This window comes from Danio rerio, chromosome 23 (assembly GCF_052040795.2).
Source record: "Danio rerio strain M-AB ecotype USA chromosome 23, GRCz13ab, whole genome shotgun sequence".
NCBI lineage: Eukaryota > Metazoa > Chordata > Actinopteri > Cypriniformes > Danionidae > Danio > Danio rerio.
The window spans coordinates 50,027,501-50,047,500 of NC_141043.1; the positions used below are offsets into that span (position 1 = coordinate 50,027,501).

General features: G+C 41.9%; 1 protein-coding gene across 3 annotated transcripts in view; it reads right to left on the bottom strand.

Moving 5' to 3' along the window:
* col24a1 (collagen type XXIV alpha 1) overlaps nt 1–20,000 on the bottom strand; it is a 140,791-nt gene that overhangs the window by 9,832 nt on the left and 110,959 nt on the right. For 2 of the 3 annotated variants that reach the window (XR_015524176.1, XM_087307931.1), the window contains exons 33-56: nt 19,893–19,946; nt 18,819–18,872; nt 18,586–18,639; nt 18,372–18,425; nt 17,948–18,055; nt 17,768–17,821; nt 17,002–17,109; nt 15,588–15,641; nt 14,634–14,687; nt 14,439–14,495; nt 14,263–14,316; nt 12,205–12,258; nt 11,796–11,849; nt 9,194–9,247; nt 8,648–8,755; nt 5,248–5,355; nt 5,055–5,162; nt 4,448–4,501; nt 4,220–4,282; nt 2,306–2,359; nt 2,181–2,216; nt 1,603–1,638; nt 1,118–1,144; nt 515–574 (exon numbers count right to left, since the gene is read on the bottom strand). Coding sequence is in view for 1 of the 3 variants with exons in the window: in XM_087307931.1 (XP_087164057.1) it covers nt 515–574; nt 1,118–1,144; nt 1,603–1,638; nt 2,181–2,216; nt 2,306–2,359; nt 4,220–4,282; nt 4,448–4,501; nt 5,055–5,162; nt 5,248–5,355; nt 8,648–8,755; nt 9,194–9,247; nt 11,796–11,849; nt 12,205–12,258; nt 14,263–14,316; nt 14,439–14,495; nt 14,634–14,687; nt 15,588–15,641; nt 17,002–17,109; nt 17,768–17,821; nt 17,948–18,055; nt 18,372–18,425; nt 18,586–18,639; nt 18,819–18,872; nt 19,893–19,946 (1,521 nt within the window). In the remaining 2 variants the exon portion in view is untranslated. The remainder of the gene's footprint in view (nt 1–514; nt 575–1,117; nt 1,145–1,602; nt 1,639–2,180; nt 2,217–2,305; nt 2,360–4,219; nt 4,283–4,447; nt 4,502–5,054; nt 5,163–5,247; nt 5,356–8,647; nt 8,756–9,193; nt 9,248–11,795; nt 11,850–12,204; nt 12,259–14,262; nt 14,317–14,438; nt 14,496–14,633; nt 14,688–15,587; nt 15,642–17,001; nt 17,110–17,767; nt 17,822–17,947; nt 18,056–18,371; nt 18,426–18,585; nt 18,640–18,818; nt 18,873–19,892; nt 19,947–20,000) is intronic. The other variant, XR_015524177.1, reaches the window with a different exon arrangement.

The window sequence follows — 20,000 nt, forward strand, 5'->3', positions numbered from 1 at the left end:
GGATAAACTCTGTTTGCCTTCACTGCTGGACGTTTGGGCTTTTCATTACACTGAACTGAACTACAGACAGTACACCAGACGTGTCACTCAGTTCTGAATGGGGAAAAGTGTAACAGTCAATATGGCAGATGAAGCCCCGCCTTCTAGTACAGGAGCCAATCAGTGATCACTACAGACTGAGGATTCTCCGGGGGAGGGGCAGACGTGTGTTTAAGCTTCATTATGACGTTTGCTGCTTCATTTTATTAATGAGTGCAGATTTGTAGTGTAGTTGCAAGCTTGGCTAACAGTTTTAGAAACTTTAATGTTTCCCCATTCAGACTGAACGCATGAGAGGCGCTTCAAAGACGGCTGTCGAGTGAAATGACTTAAAAGCACCTTGACTGAAGTTCATCTGTGAAAACTGGACTAAAGCGGTTTCTGTTTACCAGAACTTCTGTGTTAATCCGCTTTGGCACTATCTACAGTGTAAAAGCGCTATAGAAATAAAGATGAACTCGTAATAATTGTTAACCTCCAGCTGCAGATCAGCGTCCGGCTCCAGCAGCGGCTCCACCGCAGGCCTCAAGAGTCTCTGAGGAAGCACAGATGGAGGAAAACATGCCGATTTACACTCATTACTACACTACAACTGACATACACACAGATCACGACACGTGCACTGGAGGAGCAAAGCTTTGTGTTCTGAAAAGATGAATGAATGAATGAATGAATAAAATAATGTAATGTATTTTAGACACAAGCACTAGAGTAGACACGTGAATAAAACCTTGTTTTCAGACATATCAAAAATATAATTAAATATTATAATAAATAGATTATAAACAAAACGTCATTGAATGACATTTCTAACATACAAACACTTCTAAATCAAGACACATGGACTGGAGAAGCAGAGTCTCAATTGCTGAAATATTAAAAATATGATTAAATATAAAAAAAATAAACAAATTCATACATTTATTATACTTTACAAAAATAAACAAAAACACTTAATTTCATGTAATATTTTTTCATCAAACATTAAATCATAATTAAAAGCATCAGCCAAAATCCAAACACTTTAATGTAAAATAACGTTAATAATAAATATTAAAATCTGTGGTTGATGTCTTACCGATGGGCCTGGAGAACCTGGAGGTCCCTGTAAAAACACAGAAGCTCAGTTTGGCCATGCACTGAGTTCATAAAGCACTTATATGTTATGCTAAACTAGCCCTGACCCCCGTCTGTAAGCAGATTCATATCTACATTACAGTGTTATGATACTGAATATTCTACTGTAACTCTCATTACACATTCAGGAACATTTCAACACAGAAGAAATGCAATTAAATCAATTAAAATGATTTATTAAAATGTGATGATTTCTGTATTTATTATTACTATTATTAGTGTTGTTGTTTGAAGTCATGTAGAGATATGGCATTTCATAAAGTTTCATAAATGTGCATTATAAAATATCATGACTATTCAATATTTATTCACAGCTTTCACAGATGCAAGAAGAGAAATTAAAGCAGACGAATGTTTAATTCAGTAACAGTCCTTCAGAGCATCGACTGATGAATATAGTGTAGTGATGTGTGATGCATGATGTACCTGTGGCCCTGGACTGCCCTGCGGCCCCTGCGGCCCCTGAACACACACAAAACACACACATTTACACTCACGCCTTCACACACTACATTCATTACACACTACTAAACAAATAAAAAACATGTTCAATATTATATTCAAGAGTGTGTGTTGTGTTTGTGTGTGTGTTTGTGTGTGTATGTGACATTGGCGCACCTCACAGGTCACTGCTGGTATTGCAGTGTGTTGAGTGTGTGCTTTTTCTCAGTCCAGTTTGTGCACTTCACACACACATACCTACACACCCTTACACACTCACAAACCCTCACACTGATTTACAAATTCTCACTCTTGCATATTCATACACACACTCTTACATTTACATACATCTTACAATTGTACACTCTCACACACACTCACACAGTCTCTCTCTCTCTCTCTCTCACACACAAACACACACACACACACACACACACACACACACACACACACACACACACACACACACACACACACACACACACACACACACACACACACACACTGATATTTCAGGTCTTGAGGTGTGTAAACAGATGAATGTAGTGAGCTGAAGATCTTACCATCTCTCCACGTCCTCCTTTAGGTCCCCGAACGCCCTGAAAAACACAGAAAACACACAGAAAACACACATTATCTCTGCCTCATCAGGCTTCGGGAAGACTCCAGAAGCAGAATACACACTCACAGGCTTCCCGATTGGCCCGATCATCCCCACTGGACCCACAGGACCCGAGAAACCCTGAAAAACACACCGGCCATCAGACACACACACACACACACACACACACTAACACTAACCATAACACTGGCCATCAGACACACACACACTCTAACACTGGCCATCAGACACACACACACACTAACACTGGCCATCAGACACACACACACACACACACACACACACACACACACACACACACACACACACACACACACACACACACACACACAATAACCATAACACTGGCCATCAGACACACACACACACACACACACTAACCATAACACTGGCCATCAGACACACACACACACACACACACACACACACACTAACCATAACACTGCCATCAGACACACACACACTAACACTGGCAATCAGACACACACACACACACACACACACACTAACCATAACACTGCCATCAGACACACACACACTAAGGCCGTACTCACACTAGGTACAGTTGCCTCGAACCGGGCCAAAGCACGCTTGTCCCCCCTCCTGTCTCCCCCGACGGCCCGCGCTCACACCATATCGGGCCTCGGCACGCTTACGTCATCGCTGCTGCGCTGTTCAGAAGCGCTCTCTATGGCAAGCCTTTTTAGCATTTAAACCTTTGTTCTGACTCCATAAATATATTTAGAGATATCTCTAGTTATATTTTGACTGGTCATAATTATAATTCGACTAGTCAGAATGACAATTAGAGATATCTGCAATTACAATTGTACTAGTACGAAATCAGATTGGAGATATCTGCAAATATATTATGACTAGTCATATTCCTCCATTGACTTCCATTGAAAAATATTTGCAGATATCTCTAAATGAGTTTTGACTAGTCACAATTGTAATTAGAGATATCTCTAACTGAGTTTTTGCTAGTCATAATACATTTGGAGATGTCTTTAATTCGACATATTTAGAGATATTTACAAATATATTTGAAGATATCTCTAATTAATTTACTAATAGTCGAATTACAGTTGTAGATATCTTGAATTGGATTTTTGACTAGTCAAAACTCATTTAGAGATATCTGCAAATATTTTTCAATGGAAGTCAATGGAGGAATATGACTAGTCATAATATATTTGCAGATATCTCCAATCTGATTTCGTACTAGTACAATTGTAATTGCAGATATCTCTAATTGTCATTCTGACTAGTCGAATTATAATTATGACTAGTCAAAATATAATTATATCTCTAAATATATTTATGGATAGTCAGAACAAGGTTTAAATGCTAAAACGGCTTGCCATACACTCTCACTCAGCAGCACAGTGGAGATTTCTCTTTATATCCTTTCAGTGGTTTGTTATGCAGTGACATGCAGTCAGATATTTCACCGAACAGATCCGCCACTTTTGGCGCTCGTAAACAATCATTAAGCTCTCGTGCTGCAGGAATGAGGAGGTCTGCTGAAGGTGCAGCTGTCGTGCAGTGAGGGGTTTGCGTCTTTAATAAACTAGGGCAGTTTGCGTTCACTGAACAGTAAGAATGATTAATAAATCCATATGAAACAGCCCCTTAAAGTCTCGTCTCGCTTTCGGTTTCGGGCTTTGGCGCGTTTTGCGCTCACACACAAGCGTACCGCGCCAAAGCCCAAGTGTACCGCGCTCAGGCACACCTCTTCCAACTGGGCCAGGGCCGGCCAAGTGAACCGTGCTTGAGCCCGATTCAGCGCACTCACACTTCTCAAACGATCCGGGAAACGGGCCTGGGCACGGTACGGATGGCATAGTGTGAGTAGGCCCTAACACTGGCAATCACACACCCACACACACACACACACACACAAACACACACACTAACCATAACACTGGCCATCAGACACACACTTATTTATTAAAAACTAGATGAGACGACACTCACCAAAACACCGGCTGGTCCCTTGAGTCCAGGAACACCAGTGTAGCCCAGATCTCCATCCGGACCCTGAGAGCCAGAGGAGCATTTGTTTAACAGCAGACTCGGGTTTAGTACCCACACTGATCACTGTATTGCATGATTTAACTGATATCGGATCTGGATTAGTTTTATGTGGGTAAGTGACCCATCCTGACTCATTCGATTTCACATGCACAGTTTCTACATACTGACCTTCGGCCCTGGAAATCCTATCAGTCCCAGCATGCCGGCATCCCCCACCTCACCCTGCAGGAAATCAAATACAGGTCACATGACTAACAACTAATCAGAACACCGAGTCACATTTTAAAGCCAATCAGAACACTGGACCATAACTCACAGCCAATCAGAGAACTGGGTCATGACTGAAAGCCAATCAGATGACTGACACCCAATCAGAGCACTGGCTCATGACTGAAATCCAATCAGTACCCTGGATCATTACTGAGAGCCAAACAGAACACTGGATCATGACTGACTGAGATTCGATCAATACCCTGGATCATGACTGAGAGCCAATCAGAACACTGATTCATGACTGACAACCAATCAGAATACTGTGTCATGCCTGACAACCAATCAGAACACTGGATCATGACTGAGAGCCAATCAGAACAAGGGGTCATGGCAGAAAGCCAATGAGAAAATATATTTTTATTTCAATTTCCAAATTAATATATTGATATATTCTAAACATTTTAGACCCCTGTATTCATAAAAAGCAGTTTCTAAAATATCTAGTAAAAATGTCGACTTCATTAAGCAATGAGAAGTGGTTAAATATCTGCACGAGACTCACTGGTTCTCCTTTAGCACCTTGCTCTCCTTTCAGGCCTTGGTCCCCCGTTGCGCCCTCCATACCCTTCACACCAGCGGGTCCTCTGTCTCCTGGTAAACCCATTTCTCCCTGCACATGCATACACAGGTCAAAGTTCAGACGTGCATATTTATATGCTCATCAAGTATTATTTTTAATATATTCTGTAGATGACCTTTAACCCTTCAGGTCCTCTTTCTCCAGGGACTCCAGGAAGACCAGCTTCACCTCGCAGACCAGGAAGTCCTGCCCTTCCCTCCAGACCAATATCGCCACGGTGACCCTGCAGACATGCCAATCAAAAAGCAGTAGCAAATCAGATCTCAGAAACTCTAGTTTATGAGCAAACATAGGATGATACAGATCAAATTCATCATTCACTCAGTCATTCACAGAAATAAACAACTGACAAACAACATTCATTAATTATTGCGTCTCACAGGACCTGACGCACTGACTGCATTGTTTGACAGAATCTTGCTGGAGCTGGACAAAATGTTACAGGAGCAGAACCGAATCTTGCTGGAGCAGAACAGAATCTTGTGGGAGCGGGACAGAATCTTGCTGGAGCAGAAAAGAATCTTGAGGGAGCGGGACAGAGTCTTGCGGGAGCCAGACAAAATCTAGCAGAAGCAGGACAGAATCTTGAGGGAGCAGGACAGAATCTTGAGGGAGCAGGACAGAATCTTGAGGGAGCAGGACAGAATCTTGAGGGAGTGGGACAGAGTCTTGCGGGAGCCAGACAGAATCTTGAAGGAGCAGGACAGAATCTTGCGGGAGCAGGACAGAATCTTGCGGGAGCAATACAGAATCTTGAGGAAGCAAGACAGAATCTTGAGGAAGCGGGACAGAATCTTGCAGAAGCAGGACAGAATCTTGAGGAAGCAAGACAGAATCTTGAGGAAGCGGGACAGAATCTTGCGGGAGCAGGACAGAATCTTGCAGGAGCGGGACAGAGTCTTGCGGGAGCCAGACAGAATCTTGCGGGAGCGGGACAGAGTCTTGCGGGAGCCAGACAGAATCTTGAGGGAGCAGGACAGAATCTTAAGGGAGCGGGACATAATCTTGCAGAAGCAGGACAGAATCTTGCGGGAGCAAGACAGAATCTTGCAGGTGCGGGACAGAATCTTGCGGGAGCGAGACAGAATCTTGCAGAAGCGGGACAGAATCTTGCGTGAGCGGGAAAGAATCTTGAGGGAGCAGAACAGAATCTTGCGGGAGCGGGACAGAATCTTGTGGGAGCGGGACAGAATCTTGCAGGAGTGGGACAGAATCTTGCGGGAGCGGGACAGAGTCTTGCGGGAGCAGGACAGAATCTTGAGGGAGCAGGACAGAATCTTGAGGGAGCAAGACAGAATCTTGAGGGAGCAGGACCGAATCTTGAGGGAGCAGGACATAATCTTGAGGGAGCGGGACAGAATCTTGCAGGAGCGGGACAGAGTCTTGAGGGAGCAGGACAGAATCTTAAGGGAGCGGGACAGAATCTTGCAGAAGCAGGACACAATCTTGCGGGAGCGGGACAGAGTCTTGCGGGAGCAGGACAGAATCTTGAGGGAGCAGGACAGAATCTTGAGGGAGCAAGACAGAATCTTGAGGGAGCAGGACCGAATCTTGAGGGAGCAGGACATAATCTTGAGGGAGCGGGACAGAATCTTGCAGGAACAGGATAGAATCTTGCAGAAGCAGGACAGAATCTTGAGGGAGCAGGACAGAATCTTGCAGGAGTGGGACAGAATCTTGCGGGAGCGGGACAGAATCCTGCGGGAGCGGGACAGAATCTTGAGGGAGCGGGACAGAATCTTGAGAGAGCGGGAAAGAATCTTGCGGGAGCGGGACAGAATCTTGCAGGAGCGGGACAGAATCTTGCAGGAGCAGGACAGAATCTCTTGAGAGCTGAACAGAATCTTCCAGGATCGGAACCGATTCTTGTTGGAGCAGTACAGAATCTTGCAAGAGCAGGACAGAATCTTGCAGGGGCGGGACAGAATCTTGCGGGAGCGGGACAAAATCTTGCTGGAGCAGGACAATATTGCAATAGCAGGACAGCATCTTGCAAGAGCGAGTCAGAATCTCTTGGGAGTTGAACAGAATCTTGCAGTAGTGGGACAGAATCTTCCAGGATCGGAACAGATTCTTGTAGGAGCAGGACAGAATCTTGCGGGAGCGGGACTGAATCTTGCAGGAGCAGGACAGAATCTTGCAGAAGTGGGACAGAATCTTGCAGGAGCAGGACAGAATCTTGCAGGAGCAGGACAGAATCTTGCAGGAGCAGGACAGAATCTTGAGGGAGCAGGACAGAATCTTGAGGGAGCAAGACAGAATCTTGAGGGAGCAGGACCGAATCTTGAGGGAGCAGGACATAATCTTGAGGGAGCGGGACAGAATCTTGAGGGAGCGGGACAGAATCTTGCAGGAGCAGGATAGAATCTTGCAGAAGCAGGACAGAATCTTGAGGGAGCAGGACAGAATCTTGCGGGAGCAGGACAGAATCTTGCAGGAGTGGGACAGAATCTTAAGGGAGCGGGACAGAATCTTGCGGGAGCGGGACAGAATCTTGAGGGAGCGGGACAGAATCTTGAGGGAGCGGGACAGAATCTTGCGGGAGCGGCACAGAATCTTGCGGGAGCGGGACAGAATCTTGAGGGAGCGGGACAGAATCTTGCGGGAGCGGGACAGAATCTTGCAGAAGCGGGACAGAATCTTGAGGGAGCAAGACAGAATCTTGAGGGAGCAAGACAGAATCTTGAGGGAGCAAGACAGAATCTTGAGGGAGCGGGACAGAATCTTGCAGAAGCAGGACATCTTGAGGGAGCAAGACAGAATCTTGAGGGAGCAAGACAGAATCTTGAGGGAGCAGAACAGAATTTTGAGGGAGCAAGACAGAATCTTGCGGGAGCAGGACAGAATCTTGCGGGAGCGGGACAGAATCTTGCGGGAGCGGGACAGAATCTTGCGGGAGCAGGACAGAATCTTGCAGGAGCAGGACAGAATCTTGCGGGAGCGGGACAGAATCTTGCGGGAGCGGGACAGAATCTTGCGGGAGCAGGACAGAATCTTGCAGGAGCGGGACAGAATCTTGCAGGAGCAGGACAGAATCTCTTGAGAGCTGAACAGAATCTTCCAGGATCGGAACCGATTCTTGTTGGAGCAGTACAGAATCTTGCAGGAGCAGGACAGAATCTTGCTGGAGCAGGACAGAATCTTGGAGGAGCAGGACAGAATTTCTTGAGAGCTGAACAGAATCTTGCGGTAGTGGGACAGAATCTTCCAGGATCGGAACCGATTCTTGTTGGAGCAGTACAGAATCTTGCAAGAGCAGGACAGAATCTTGCGGGAGCAGGACAATACTGCGGGATATACCTGGGTGTTTTGATATATTTCAGAGCAGGGTTTTGAAATATCGGTGGTTCAGGATCTTCGGGATCCTTAGTATTTTTTCAGAGAATTACTTTGTTTTTCCTTGTGAACTATTGATTGCCCATTTTCACCTGGACTGCTGATATATGTTCAATAAAGCTCTATCTGCATCCTTCACCACTGTGGCTTGACCCAACTCATGACAGTTTCACACTCACCGGTCGGCCTTTTGATCCAGGTGAACCTGGTAGACCAGGAAGACCAGGCTGACCATCAGATCCGGGATACCCGATGGGCCCTCGAGGCCCCGGGAGACCCCCAGCACCCTGAGGAGCAGACACACATGAGAAGCACACTAAGAAAACTACTAAAGCCGGTATCCAGCAGCACAATTTTGACTTAGTTTAAGTGCTGAGTGAAGATTAATCACTATTGATCACATCCAAAAATAAGTTTGTTTTGACATAATGTGTGTGTGTGCCACATTTATCATGTACATTTGACATTTCAGACTTCTTTCTTAGAGAATTACAACTCTAAGTTTATTATAACACATTAACATATATATTTTTGACTATTATTTATTTGATTATGTGTCTATGGTTTGCACAAGCTTCCACAGGAGACAGACCCACAAAGCCTTGCTTTTAAAGACGTCACATGATTTTGCCATTATAACTGCTCCAGAGCAGACACTTTCAGACTTTGTGTGTTTGAAATGAAAATGCATTGATGTGTTCAGTGTAAAGATGTAATACACTCACTTCAGTGCCCGGAGCTCCATCAGGACCTCGGGATCCTTTTTTACCAGCAAGACCCTAAAACAAACGAACAAACAAACAAACAAACAAACAAACAAACACACACACACACACACACACACACACACACACACACACACACACACACACACACACAGAGTTATTTAATACTCTTATATAAATGTCTGTTACCTAAAAATGCCTCTTCATGCGTCTCTGAGCACAGAACTGTAGTAATGCTCCGGATAACACACACAGTCTGATACGATCAAATAAATTCACGCTGGGTGGCCAAAAGCTCAGGTTTCCACTGCGCTCCTGTCTGATATCTATTGCAGAGAGTTTACAGGAGACTTACAGGATAAATAAAACACAAGCAGATGAATATGCAGAACTATTTCTGTTACGCAACTCACATCTGCTGTGTTCAAATCAGCATATTTAGGCAGCTATGAAACTTTGTTAGCATGTATGACTCCGTGCATGCTTATTTTCTTAATGATGTAAAACCTGCATACAGTTCCAGATATATGCATTAATATATGCACTGTTATCCCACATCACCATTCCATCATCATTCCACTTCTTTCCCTTATGTCATTGCTGTAGTGTTTGTGTTTTTTTATCATGCTGTTAGGTGGTTGCTAGGGTGTTGTTTGTTAGTTTTTAACATATTATGGTGTTGCTAAGGTGTTGTTTGTGGTTTTTACTGTCCTGCTATGTGGTTGCTAGGATGATGTTATGTTATTGCTAAGGTGTTATTTGTAGTTCTTACCATGTTGTCATGTAGTTGCTAAAGTGATGTTTGTGGTGGCTAAAGCGTTGCTAGGGTTTTTACTGAGTTGCTATGTGGTTGCTAGGGTAATGTTATGGCGTTGACATAGTGTTTGCGGTTTTTAACATGTTATACGTTGTTGGTAAGGTGTTGTTTGTGGTTTTTACTTTGTTGCTATGTGGTTGCTAGGGTGATTCTATGTCATTGTTATAGTGTTTGAGGTTTTTATCATGTTGTTAGGTGGTTGCTAAGGTGCTTTTGTTTTTTGTATTTAACATGTTATGTTATTAAGGTGGTGTTTGTGGTTTTTACTGTGTTGTTATGTAGTTGCTAGGGTGATGTGATGTTGTTGCTAAGGTGGTGTTTGTGGTTTTCACTGTGTTGTTATGTAGTTGCTAGGGGGATGTGATGTTGTTGCTAAGGTGTTGTTTGTGGTTTTCACTGTTTTGTTATGTAGTTGCTAGGGTGATGTGATGTTGTTGCTAAGGTGGTGTTTGTGGTTTTCACTGTGTTGTTATGTAGTTGCTAGGGTGATGTAATGTTGTTGCTAAGGTGTTGTTTGTGGTTTTCACTGTGTTGTTATGTAGTTGCTAGGGTGATGTGATGTTGTTGATAAGGTGTTGTTTGTGGTTTTACTGTGTTGTTATGTAGTTGCTAGGGTGATGTGATGCTGCTAAGGTGTTGTTTGTGGTTTTCACTGTGTTGTTATGTAGTTGCTAGGGTGATGTGATGTTGTTGATAAGGTGTTGTTTGTGGTTTTCACTGTGTTGTTATGTAGTTGCTAGGGTGATGTGATGTTGTTGATAAGGTGTTGTTTGTGGTTTTACTGTGTTGTTATGTAGTTGCTAGGGTGATGTGATGTTGCTAAGGTGTTGTTTGTGGTTTTCACTGTGTTGTTATGTAGTTGCTAGGGTGATGTGATGTTGTTGCTAAGGTGTTGTTTGTGGTTTTTACTGTGTTGTTATGTAGTTGCTAGGGTGATGTAATGTTGTTGCTAAGGTGGTGTTTGTGGTTTTTACTGTGTTGTTATGTAGTTGCTAAGGTGATGTGATGTTGTTGCTAAGGTGGTGTTTGTGGTTTTTACTGTGTTGTTATGTGGTTGCTATGGTGACGCTATGTTATTGCTAGTGTGTTTTTTGTGTTTTTTTAACACATTGCTATGTGGTTGCTACGGTAATGTTATGACGTTGTTAAGGTGTTGTTTGTGGTTTTAACTGTGTTGATATGTGATTACTATGGAGATGCTAAGTCATTGATAAGGTTTTGTTAGGGGTTTTAACAGTGTGCTAGGTTGATATGTCATCGCTAAGATGTCTGTGGTTTTATCATGTTGTCATGTGGTTGCTAGGGTGATGTTATGTCATGACTAAGGTTTTGTTTGTGATTATTAACATTTTGCCATGTGGTTGCTAAGGTAATGCTATGTCCTTGCTAAGGTGTTGTTTGTGGTTTGTATTGTGCTGCTATGTCGTTGCTAAGGGGATGTCAGGTGATTTTAAGGTGTTATTTTTATCCTGTATGAGTGTATTTGCTGAAGTTAGGTGTCAGTTTGCATTTCATGTCTAGTAAAGGTTTTAGTAAGTTTATCATTTTTATCATTCAAGACGTTTTAAGGGTTTATATAGTTTAAACCCTGTTTTCAATCTTTATAGATTTTCGAAAATAATACATTTCAGCCATCGTTTATGAGCAGAATGTTTGATTATAGATTTAGTTTTAGTATCAGTTAAGCATAAGATTACCCCAGTTAGTTCAGTATTTCACCTGGACACAGCACATGTGCTACATCACACATGAATAATGCAAATATCACACAAGACACTAACACACCTGAACTCCTGCGTCACCCTTGGGTCCTACTTCACCAGGTAACCCAGGAGATCCCTGCAGAAATGAACAGGTCTGACTTAATTTCATTATGCAAGTCACTGCAGAGCTGTGTGGACAGACGCCAAACATTAACCGTACAAAAAAACTGACATTGGCTTCACTAAGTCAGCTTTCCGGAAACCTAATCAGGGATGTTACGCAATAATCAAGCTCTGCTCAGAATCATAGCGCGCTGCCTGCATGCAAACACCTTTATTAGGCATAATAAGGTGTAGTTCTGATGGAAAATGGAAATTAATCTACAGTATGCGTGTGTGAGTAGAGTATCCAGCAGAACTATATGCAGATGCAGAGGATGATGCATGAGCAGAATAAATGAGGCAAATCTACCGCAACACATCACACTCACAGGAGATCCTTGCTGACCGATGCTTCCCCGCGCACCTGTGACCCCAGCGTGACCCTACAACAGACACACACACACACACACACACACACACACACACACACACACACACACACACACACACACACACACACACACACACACACACACACGCATTACAGCAGTGTTGACATAACAAATATGAATCTGAGTGTGTCTGTGTCTGATGAAAACACTTGAGGAATGTCCTGCAGGGGGAATAGAGCAGGATCAGGAGAACAGCTTTGCTGCTCGCTGGTCTTACTGCCATCTTCCGTCACATGGCACCATCTTGCTATGTTGTTGATAAGGTGATGTGATGTGGTTGTTTCTGAGTGGTTTCATGTTCTTCTGTCATTGCTAGTGGGATGTTATGTGGTTGCTAAGGTATTCTATGTGGTTTTATGTTGCTATGTGGTTGCCAGGGTAATAATATGTGGTTGTTAAGTTATAGTGAGTGCTTTTATGTGGCTATGTGGTTATTAGGGTGTTGTTAATTGCTTGCTAAGACTTTCTGAGTGGTTTTATGTTGCCATGTGGTTGCTAGACTGATAGGGTGATGGTATGCTGTTACTAAGGTATTCTAAGTCTTTATATGTTGCTTTGTGGTTGCTAAGGTGATGCTACATGGTTGTTAAGGTATACTGAGTGTTTCTATGTTACATTGTTGATGTTAGGATATCCTGAGTGGTTTCTAAGTCATTTTGTTTCTAAGGGGATTTTATGTGGTTGCTCTGGTTTTCTGAGTTTTAGAGGATATAACATGGTTGCTAGGGGGATTGTATGTTGTTGCTAAGGTATTCTGAGTGTTTTTAGGGTGAAGTTATTTTGTTTCTAAGGGGAAGTTATGTGGTTGCTAAGGTTTTCTGAATAATTTTATTTTACTTGGGGGTTGCTAGTGTAATGTTATGTGGTTGCTATGGTTTTTTGAGTGATTGGATCTTTTTATATGGTTGCTAGGGTGATCTTATGTGGTTGTTAAGGTGTTATGCATGTTTTTATGTTGTTTTGTGGTTGCTAGGGTGATGTTATGTTGTTGTTAAGGTGTTATGAGTGTTTTGTTGTTATATGGTTGCTAGGGTGATTTTATGTTGTTGTTAATGTTTCTAAGTGTATGTATGTTATTACATGGTTGCTAGGGTGATTTTTTGTTGTTGCTAATGTTTCTAAGTGTATGTATGTTATTATGTGGTTGCCAGGGTGATGTTATGTTGTTGTTAAGGTGTTATGAGTGTTTCTGTTGTTATGTGGTTGCTAGGGTGATGTTATGTTGTTGTTAAGGTGTTATTAGTTTTTTGTTATATGGTTGCTAGGGTGATTTTATATTGTTGCTAATGTTTCTAAGTGTATGTATGTTATTATGTGGTTGCTAGGGTGATGCTTTGTGCCTGGTAAATTACTGAGTGTTTTTATGTTGATATGTGGTTGCTAGGGCGATTTTATGTTGTTGCTCAAGTATTCTGAGTGCATGTATGTGGATGGATTGTTACTAAAGTGATGTTATGCTGGTTTGTTGCTGCTGTTAGGGTGTTCTGAGTGATTGTTATGGTGCTGTGAGGTTGCTAGGGTGCTGCAACACATTTGCTAAGGTGTTCTAAACATTCCAATATGTGGTTGCTAAGGTGTTGTTATGGGGTTTTATCATGTTGGCAATTGTTCTCAGGGTGTTCTAGCTGGTTTCTAGGGTAGTGTTACATGGTTAGGCAAGTGTATTCCGTAGTTTTTAACAGGATGCTTTGTGATTGCTAGGTTGTTAAGCAAGTGCTGAGGTGTTCTCTGCTCTGCGGTTGCTAGGTTCTTCTGGGTGGTTGCTATGGTGATAATAGGGGGCTGTATTTGCTCCTAACAACTCCCTAAACATTATTTTTTTTATTTCAACTGAAATTCCAGTGATTCCAGAGACCTCTGCTCTCTTTTCTCCCCCCCCCTCTCTCTACATTTCTCAGCTAAAGCTAAACACAGCCTGTTTTCCTTCTCTAAATTAAATGAAAGCAAACAGTAATGATCTTCCCAGGGCATGAATCCCCCTGAAGACACACTGACCTGATAGCCGTCATCTCCAGGCTCTCCTCGCTCTCCTTTCTCCCCTACAGCGCCCTGCACACACAAACACTCACACGTTGGCTTATTTTTTCAATAAACCGACATTAACATCACCGGCTCTGTATTATGTAATTTCAGATTCCAGATGTTGGAGGTTAAAGGAAATTAAGACCTACTGGTTCACCTAAGGGCCCGGGCGGTCCAGCCGTTTTACTGTCTTCTCCTGGATAACCCTGAAACGTCAGTCAAACTCAGCATAGAAGATGCATTTAAACTCTATTTATATATAAGACTGAAACAATGGCAGATTGCAGTGAGTGAAGTCAGAAATGAGAGATTAGCATTCAAGATATCGCAAAGTATTGTATAACCTTTTCTCCCTTTGGTCCCGGGGGGCCTGCTGGACCAGGTTTTCCAGTGTCACCCTATGATTTAATAAAAAAAAAAAACACATAAAATAAATATAAAACTGCTGATTTCCTAGTCTAGATCACAGAGTAGGTCAGTGTTGGGTCAGTTACTTAAAAAAGTGGCTAATTACTATTATTAAATATGTATTCAAATTGTAAAAATCATAAGAAAATATTCTTACATCAAAGCAAAAGCAAGATTATTTATTTAGCTTGTCTTCATTTTGACTCATTATTTCTGAAAACAAGATTTTTTTTTGCTTGTCTGCTTCTTGATTTAAGAGTTCTGAGATATTTGGACTAGAAACAAGACAGAAACTCTAAGCAAGAATTATTTCTTGCAGTGTACACAAGTCATTTTTAGCGAGGTATCTTTACACTGCAAAAAATGCTCTTCTTGTTTAGATTTTTTGTCTTGTTTCTAGTCTAAATATCTAAAATGTCTTATATCAAGAAGAATTTTCTTGATAAGCAAAACATAGTGTCTTGTTTTGAGAAATAATATACCAATATTAAGTGAGTTTTTCCTTCAAACAAGCAAAATAATCTGCCAATGGGGTCAGCAAAATAATCTTGTTTTTTCTTTTGACGTAAGATTATTTTGCTTACCCCATTGGCAGATTATTTTGCTTGTTTGAAGGAAATACTCACTTAATAATGGCATATTATTTCTCAAAACAAGACACTATGTTGTGCTTGTGTAGAAAATTCTTCTTGATTTAGGAATTTTTAGATATTTGGACTAGAAACAAGACAAAAAATCTAAGTAAGAAATAATTTTTTGCAGTGTGCTTATACTCAATTATGGTTTTCAAGTACGTTACACACGCAAAAGCTTTAATTCAGGAATTCGGTTATCAAAACATTCAGCAGACTGTGACCGTGTGCATTTTAGCTTCTCCATCTGCAACTCACAGTGTAACCCTGCGCTCCAGGTTCTCCCTGGGGTCCCAAAACTCCCGGCTGGCCCTGAAAAGTAATGGACAAAACACACACAAGTGCTGGTGTTTAGCTTGCGTTTGGTGTTTATCTTCAACAAATAACCTGCTAAAAATAACCTGTGCTGAAGAACACATTATTGGATGGCGTCTTTAAAACTGACTCCTGCTGCTCGTCCCATTACAGAAGAAGCAGCTGCTTATGAAAACAAGACTCTGGAGTTCCTGAAACTACACTTGCTTTTGACATTTCAGAGCCTGAGGGAAGCGCTCAGGCAAAACAAAACAACCCCAGACATTTTTCTGCGTATAAAATCCGGCCTAAAATGAGCAAAGCAGCAGGCGTTGAGCTGCACCGTACAAGAAAAGCGGATTAGCGGCCAGTATCTCTAACTCTGTTACAGTAAATCCCATCAGAACGCTTTGGTTTGCTTCCAAATTCTGCTAATGTTTACACGCGCATTCATGGAGCCAGAACAAACTGTGAGTTTGAGTCTCAGCATGTTCAGCAAGTATTATTTAACATCTCATTATTTATCAAAGAATCCTCCAACATAAACTCAACATGTACACAGTACACGGCAGGAAAACACTGCTATTATTGGCCTAGAGCTCCCCTAGTGCTGGAATTGAATACAGCGACACACAGCGACAACGCCTGGCTTCAGAATATCCACTAAACTCCATTTGTTAGATCTACAGACAAATTACACATGGGACATTATTATTCATATATAATATGTGTCATTTATGCATCATATATGTTAAATTATTGTAAATTTCTGCTTATATACACATATATATATATATATATATATATATATATACTCTTATATTTAATATATACACATATAAAAAAATATTTCTTCATCATGATGACAGCACATAATATTAGACTAGATATTCTTCAAGACACTAGTGTTCAGCTTACAGTGACATGTAAAGGCTTCACTAGGGTAATTAGGGTAAAGTTAGGGTAATTAGGCAAGTCATTGTATAACAGTGGTTTGATCTGGAGACAATCCAACACTAATATTGCTGAAGGGGCCAATAATATTGAGCTTAACATGACTTTAAAACTGTTAAAACTGCTTTTATTCTAGCCGAAATAAAACAAATAAGACTTTCTCCAGAAGAACAAATATTAGAGGAAACACTGAGAACAACTCCTTAATCTTACAGATATCATTTAGGAAATATAAGAAGAAGAAAATCACAGGCGGGGGAATAATTCTGCTGTACATGTAAATGCAGGAAATGTTATTTAAGTGTAAGAATATCCCCACATTCACTGTCTGCCCACTTTTTAAACTAAAGTGACGCGCTCGTGAACGCTATTAGACTTGTAGAAAGAGTTGTTAAAGGTGTGTTAAAGCAGAAAGCACACTAACTGCAGGTCCTCTGGTTCCTCGAGCCCCTTTGAGTCCTCGTTCACCCGTTTGACCCAGTTCACCATTAGAACCCATTTCTCCAAGATGACCCGGCGGCCCTTTTTCACCCTAACATAGAGGACAATGAACATATCAGTGTTTACATATCACATACATGATTTATACATCATTATTTACATGAGAGAAAGCATACAGATAAATGCAGTGAGCAAATCATAAATGTGTCAATATGAGCTTGCTAATGAGGGCTATTGCGGAAAATATCTGGCAACCCTGTCAAAAGAAGCTTTCATTGGGTACAGTCAGAGCATGCATGACGGTAAGTGTGGAGGCTTATATTGTTTACGTTTGTTTAATAATATTAGTTAATGTTAGTTAGTGGGATATTCATTCATTCTTTCATTCTTTCAGCTTTGTCTCTATTTGTCTGGAGTCACCACAGCAGAATGAACCACCAACTATTCCAGCATATGTTTCATGCAGCGGATGTCCTTCCAGCTGCAACCCAGTACTGGGAAACACCCATACACACTTATACACAAACAAACTCCTACACTACCGCCAGTGTAGTTGATCAGTTCCCCTATAGCGCATGTGTTTGGACTGTGGAGGAAACCGGAGCACCCAGAGGAAGCTGTAATGAAGCTGTAAAGGTGCCTCAGGGCTCTGATCTCGGACCTGTTTATTTCTCTCACTATACTCCACATTGTTCACACTGTTATCAAGTAATCTGGTGGCTATAACACATTTTAAAATGATTTTTCACCTTCTTCCCTGGACGTCCACGGGTTCCCGGCAGACCCTGTTTGCCTTCGGGTCCCTGATGAGGAAAGGTCTGCTTTAACATTCACATCCGAACAATCTCCAAACTCAACTGCATTGTCTAAACTATCATTTGGATTGATTTAGTTTGAACATACACCAATACACACAACTGAGCGCTCACCGGAAAGCCTTTTTGCCCAGGATCTCCAGGTATTCCCGGAGGGCCGGATTCTCCGATCTCACCCCGCTCACCGGACTCTCCCATTGGTCCACGGTCTCCTGGTTCACCCTGAGAGATGCATTGATTAATATATGAAAACGTAAGCTACAGTAGAGTGTCTGCAGAACACAAGTGTGTCCAGGTGCAATTGTTTTTGCTATCATTATAATATGCAATAACAAAATTAAATAATACAAAAATATGTGTTGAATTAACGTTTATTTTGTAGCATTTTTTATTGTTTTTTTTTTTACAAAAGTACCAAAACAAACCCGCCCAATTTCATAAACATGTTCCAGTAAGAAATGCAGATGAAATGCAGTGCTGTTTGGCATCATGCAAATATCAGCTTAAAGAAATCTCCCAACATGATCTGCAGTCTGACCTTGGGTCCGTCTTTCCCCTGATGTCCATCTTCTCCAGGTGGACCCGGAGGACCCTGAAACAAACAAATGATCATAACACAACTAATTATTCCCAGCACATCAGCGAGATTATGAATAAACATCATGAATATTGAGATTTATGAGTTGTTTCTTTAGATTTGGAGGTGGAAGAATGTGTGACGGGTTCACATTATAACAACACGACACACTCACTCTGACGCCCAGCTGACCCGCTTCACCCTGTTCTCCAGCAGGCCCCTGTTCACCCTGAAAACACACAGTTACTGTAACATGTTATTGGTGAAAGTGATGTTGAGGTATTAAATGCATATAGAGAGTCTTGGAAAGGTCCTCAGAGGTACTAAATTAAACCACCCTGTATATATATACGCTTGTTAATCCACATGAGATGAAGATGACTGGGTTACAAATCTCTAAAATCTCACCTTGAGTCCAGGCTCACCCACAGGCCCCTGCTCTCCTTCAGGTCCTGGAGGCCCCTGTGTGTGCACGGAAGAGAAGTAAAACAAAACAAAACATAACGTCAAGATAGGAAAAACACAGCAGAATTCCTGCAGTAACTGAATACAGCGCTCTGTTATTGGCTGTGGTGTATTACTGATCTGCAGTTGACTGTGTCTCTATACTGTATTAAAGGGGCTGTTCACACAATATTGAAGACTGTCTCTGTCATCATTTACTCTCCTTTACTTGTTTAAAACACATGTGAGTGTCTTTCTTCTGTAGAACATTAAAGAAGATAATTTGAAGAATGCTGATACCGGTAACCATTGACTGCCATAGATTTTTGTCCTACTATTGAAGTCAATAGTTACAGGTTTTCAGCATTTGCCAAAATTCATTCATTCATTTTCTTTTCGGCTTGTTCCTTTTATTAATCCGGAGTCACCACAGCGGAATGAACCGCCAACTTATCCAGCATATGCTTTACACAGCGGATGCCCTTCCAGCTGCAACCCAGTACTGGGAAACACCCATACACACTCATTCACACTCGTACACTACGGACAATTTAGCCTGTACCGCATGTGTTTGGACTGTGGAGGAAACCCACGCGAATGCAGGGAGAACATGCAAACTCCACACATATATGCCAACTGACCCAGGCAGGGCTAGAACCAGCGACCTTCTTGCTGTGAGGCGACAGCACCACCTACTGCGCCACTGCGTTGCCCCTTCTTCAAATTATCTTCTTTAATGTTCAGCAGATAAGAGACTCATCCAGGTTTATAACCCCATGAGGATGAGTAAACAGTGAGTCAATTAAATTCTTTTGGGTGAACTGTCCCTTTAAGTACACTGTCATCAATATAAGCTGTAACAGCCTGACTATAGTTGGCGGTTCATTCCGCTGTGTAATCAGGGACTAAGCGCAAGTTAAATGAATGAATGGACAGTCTGATCCTGCTGTATACATGAGGTACGTGCACATTTTACAGCATAATCACATGCAGAAGAAGTGTGTTATTCACTAAAACCAAGATTCTTCCTGGAAATACCTCGTGACCTTGCTCTCCATCTGGTCCCGCGTCCCCCGGAGGCCCTCTGGCCCCCTAAACGATCAAAACCATTCAAATAAATATGAAATAAATACGAAATCATGCACA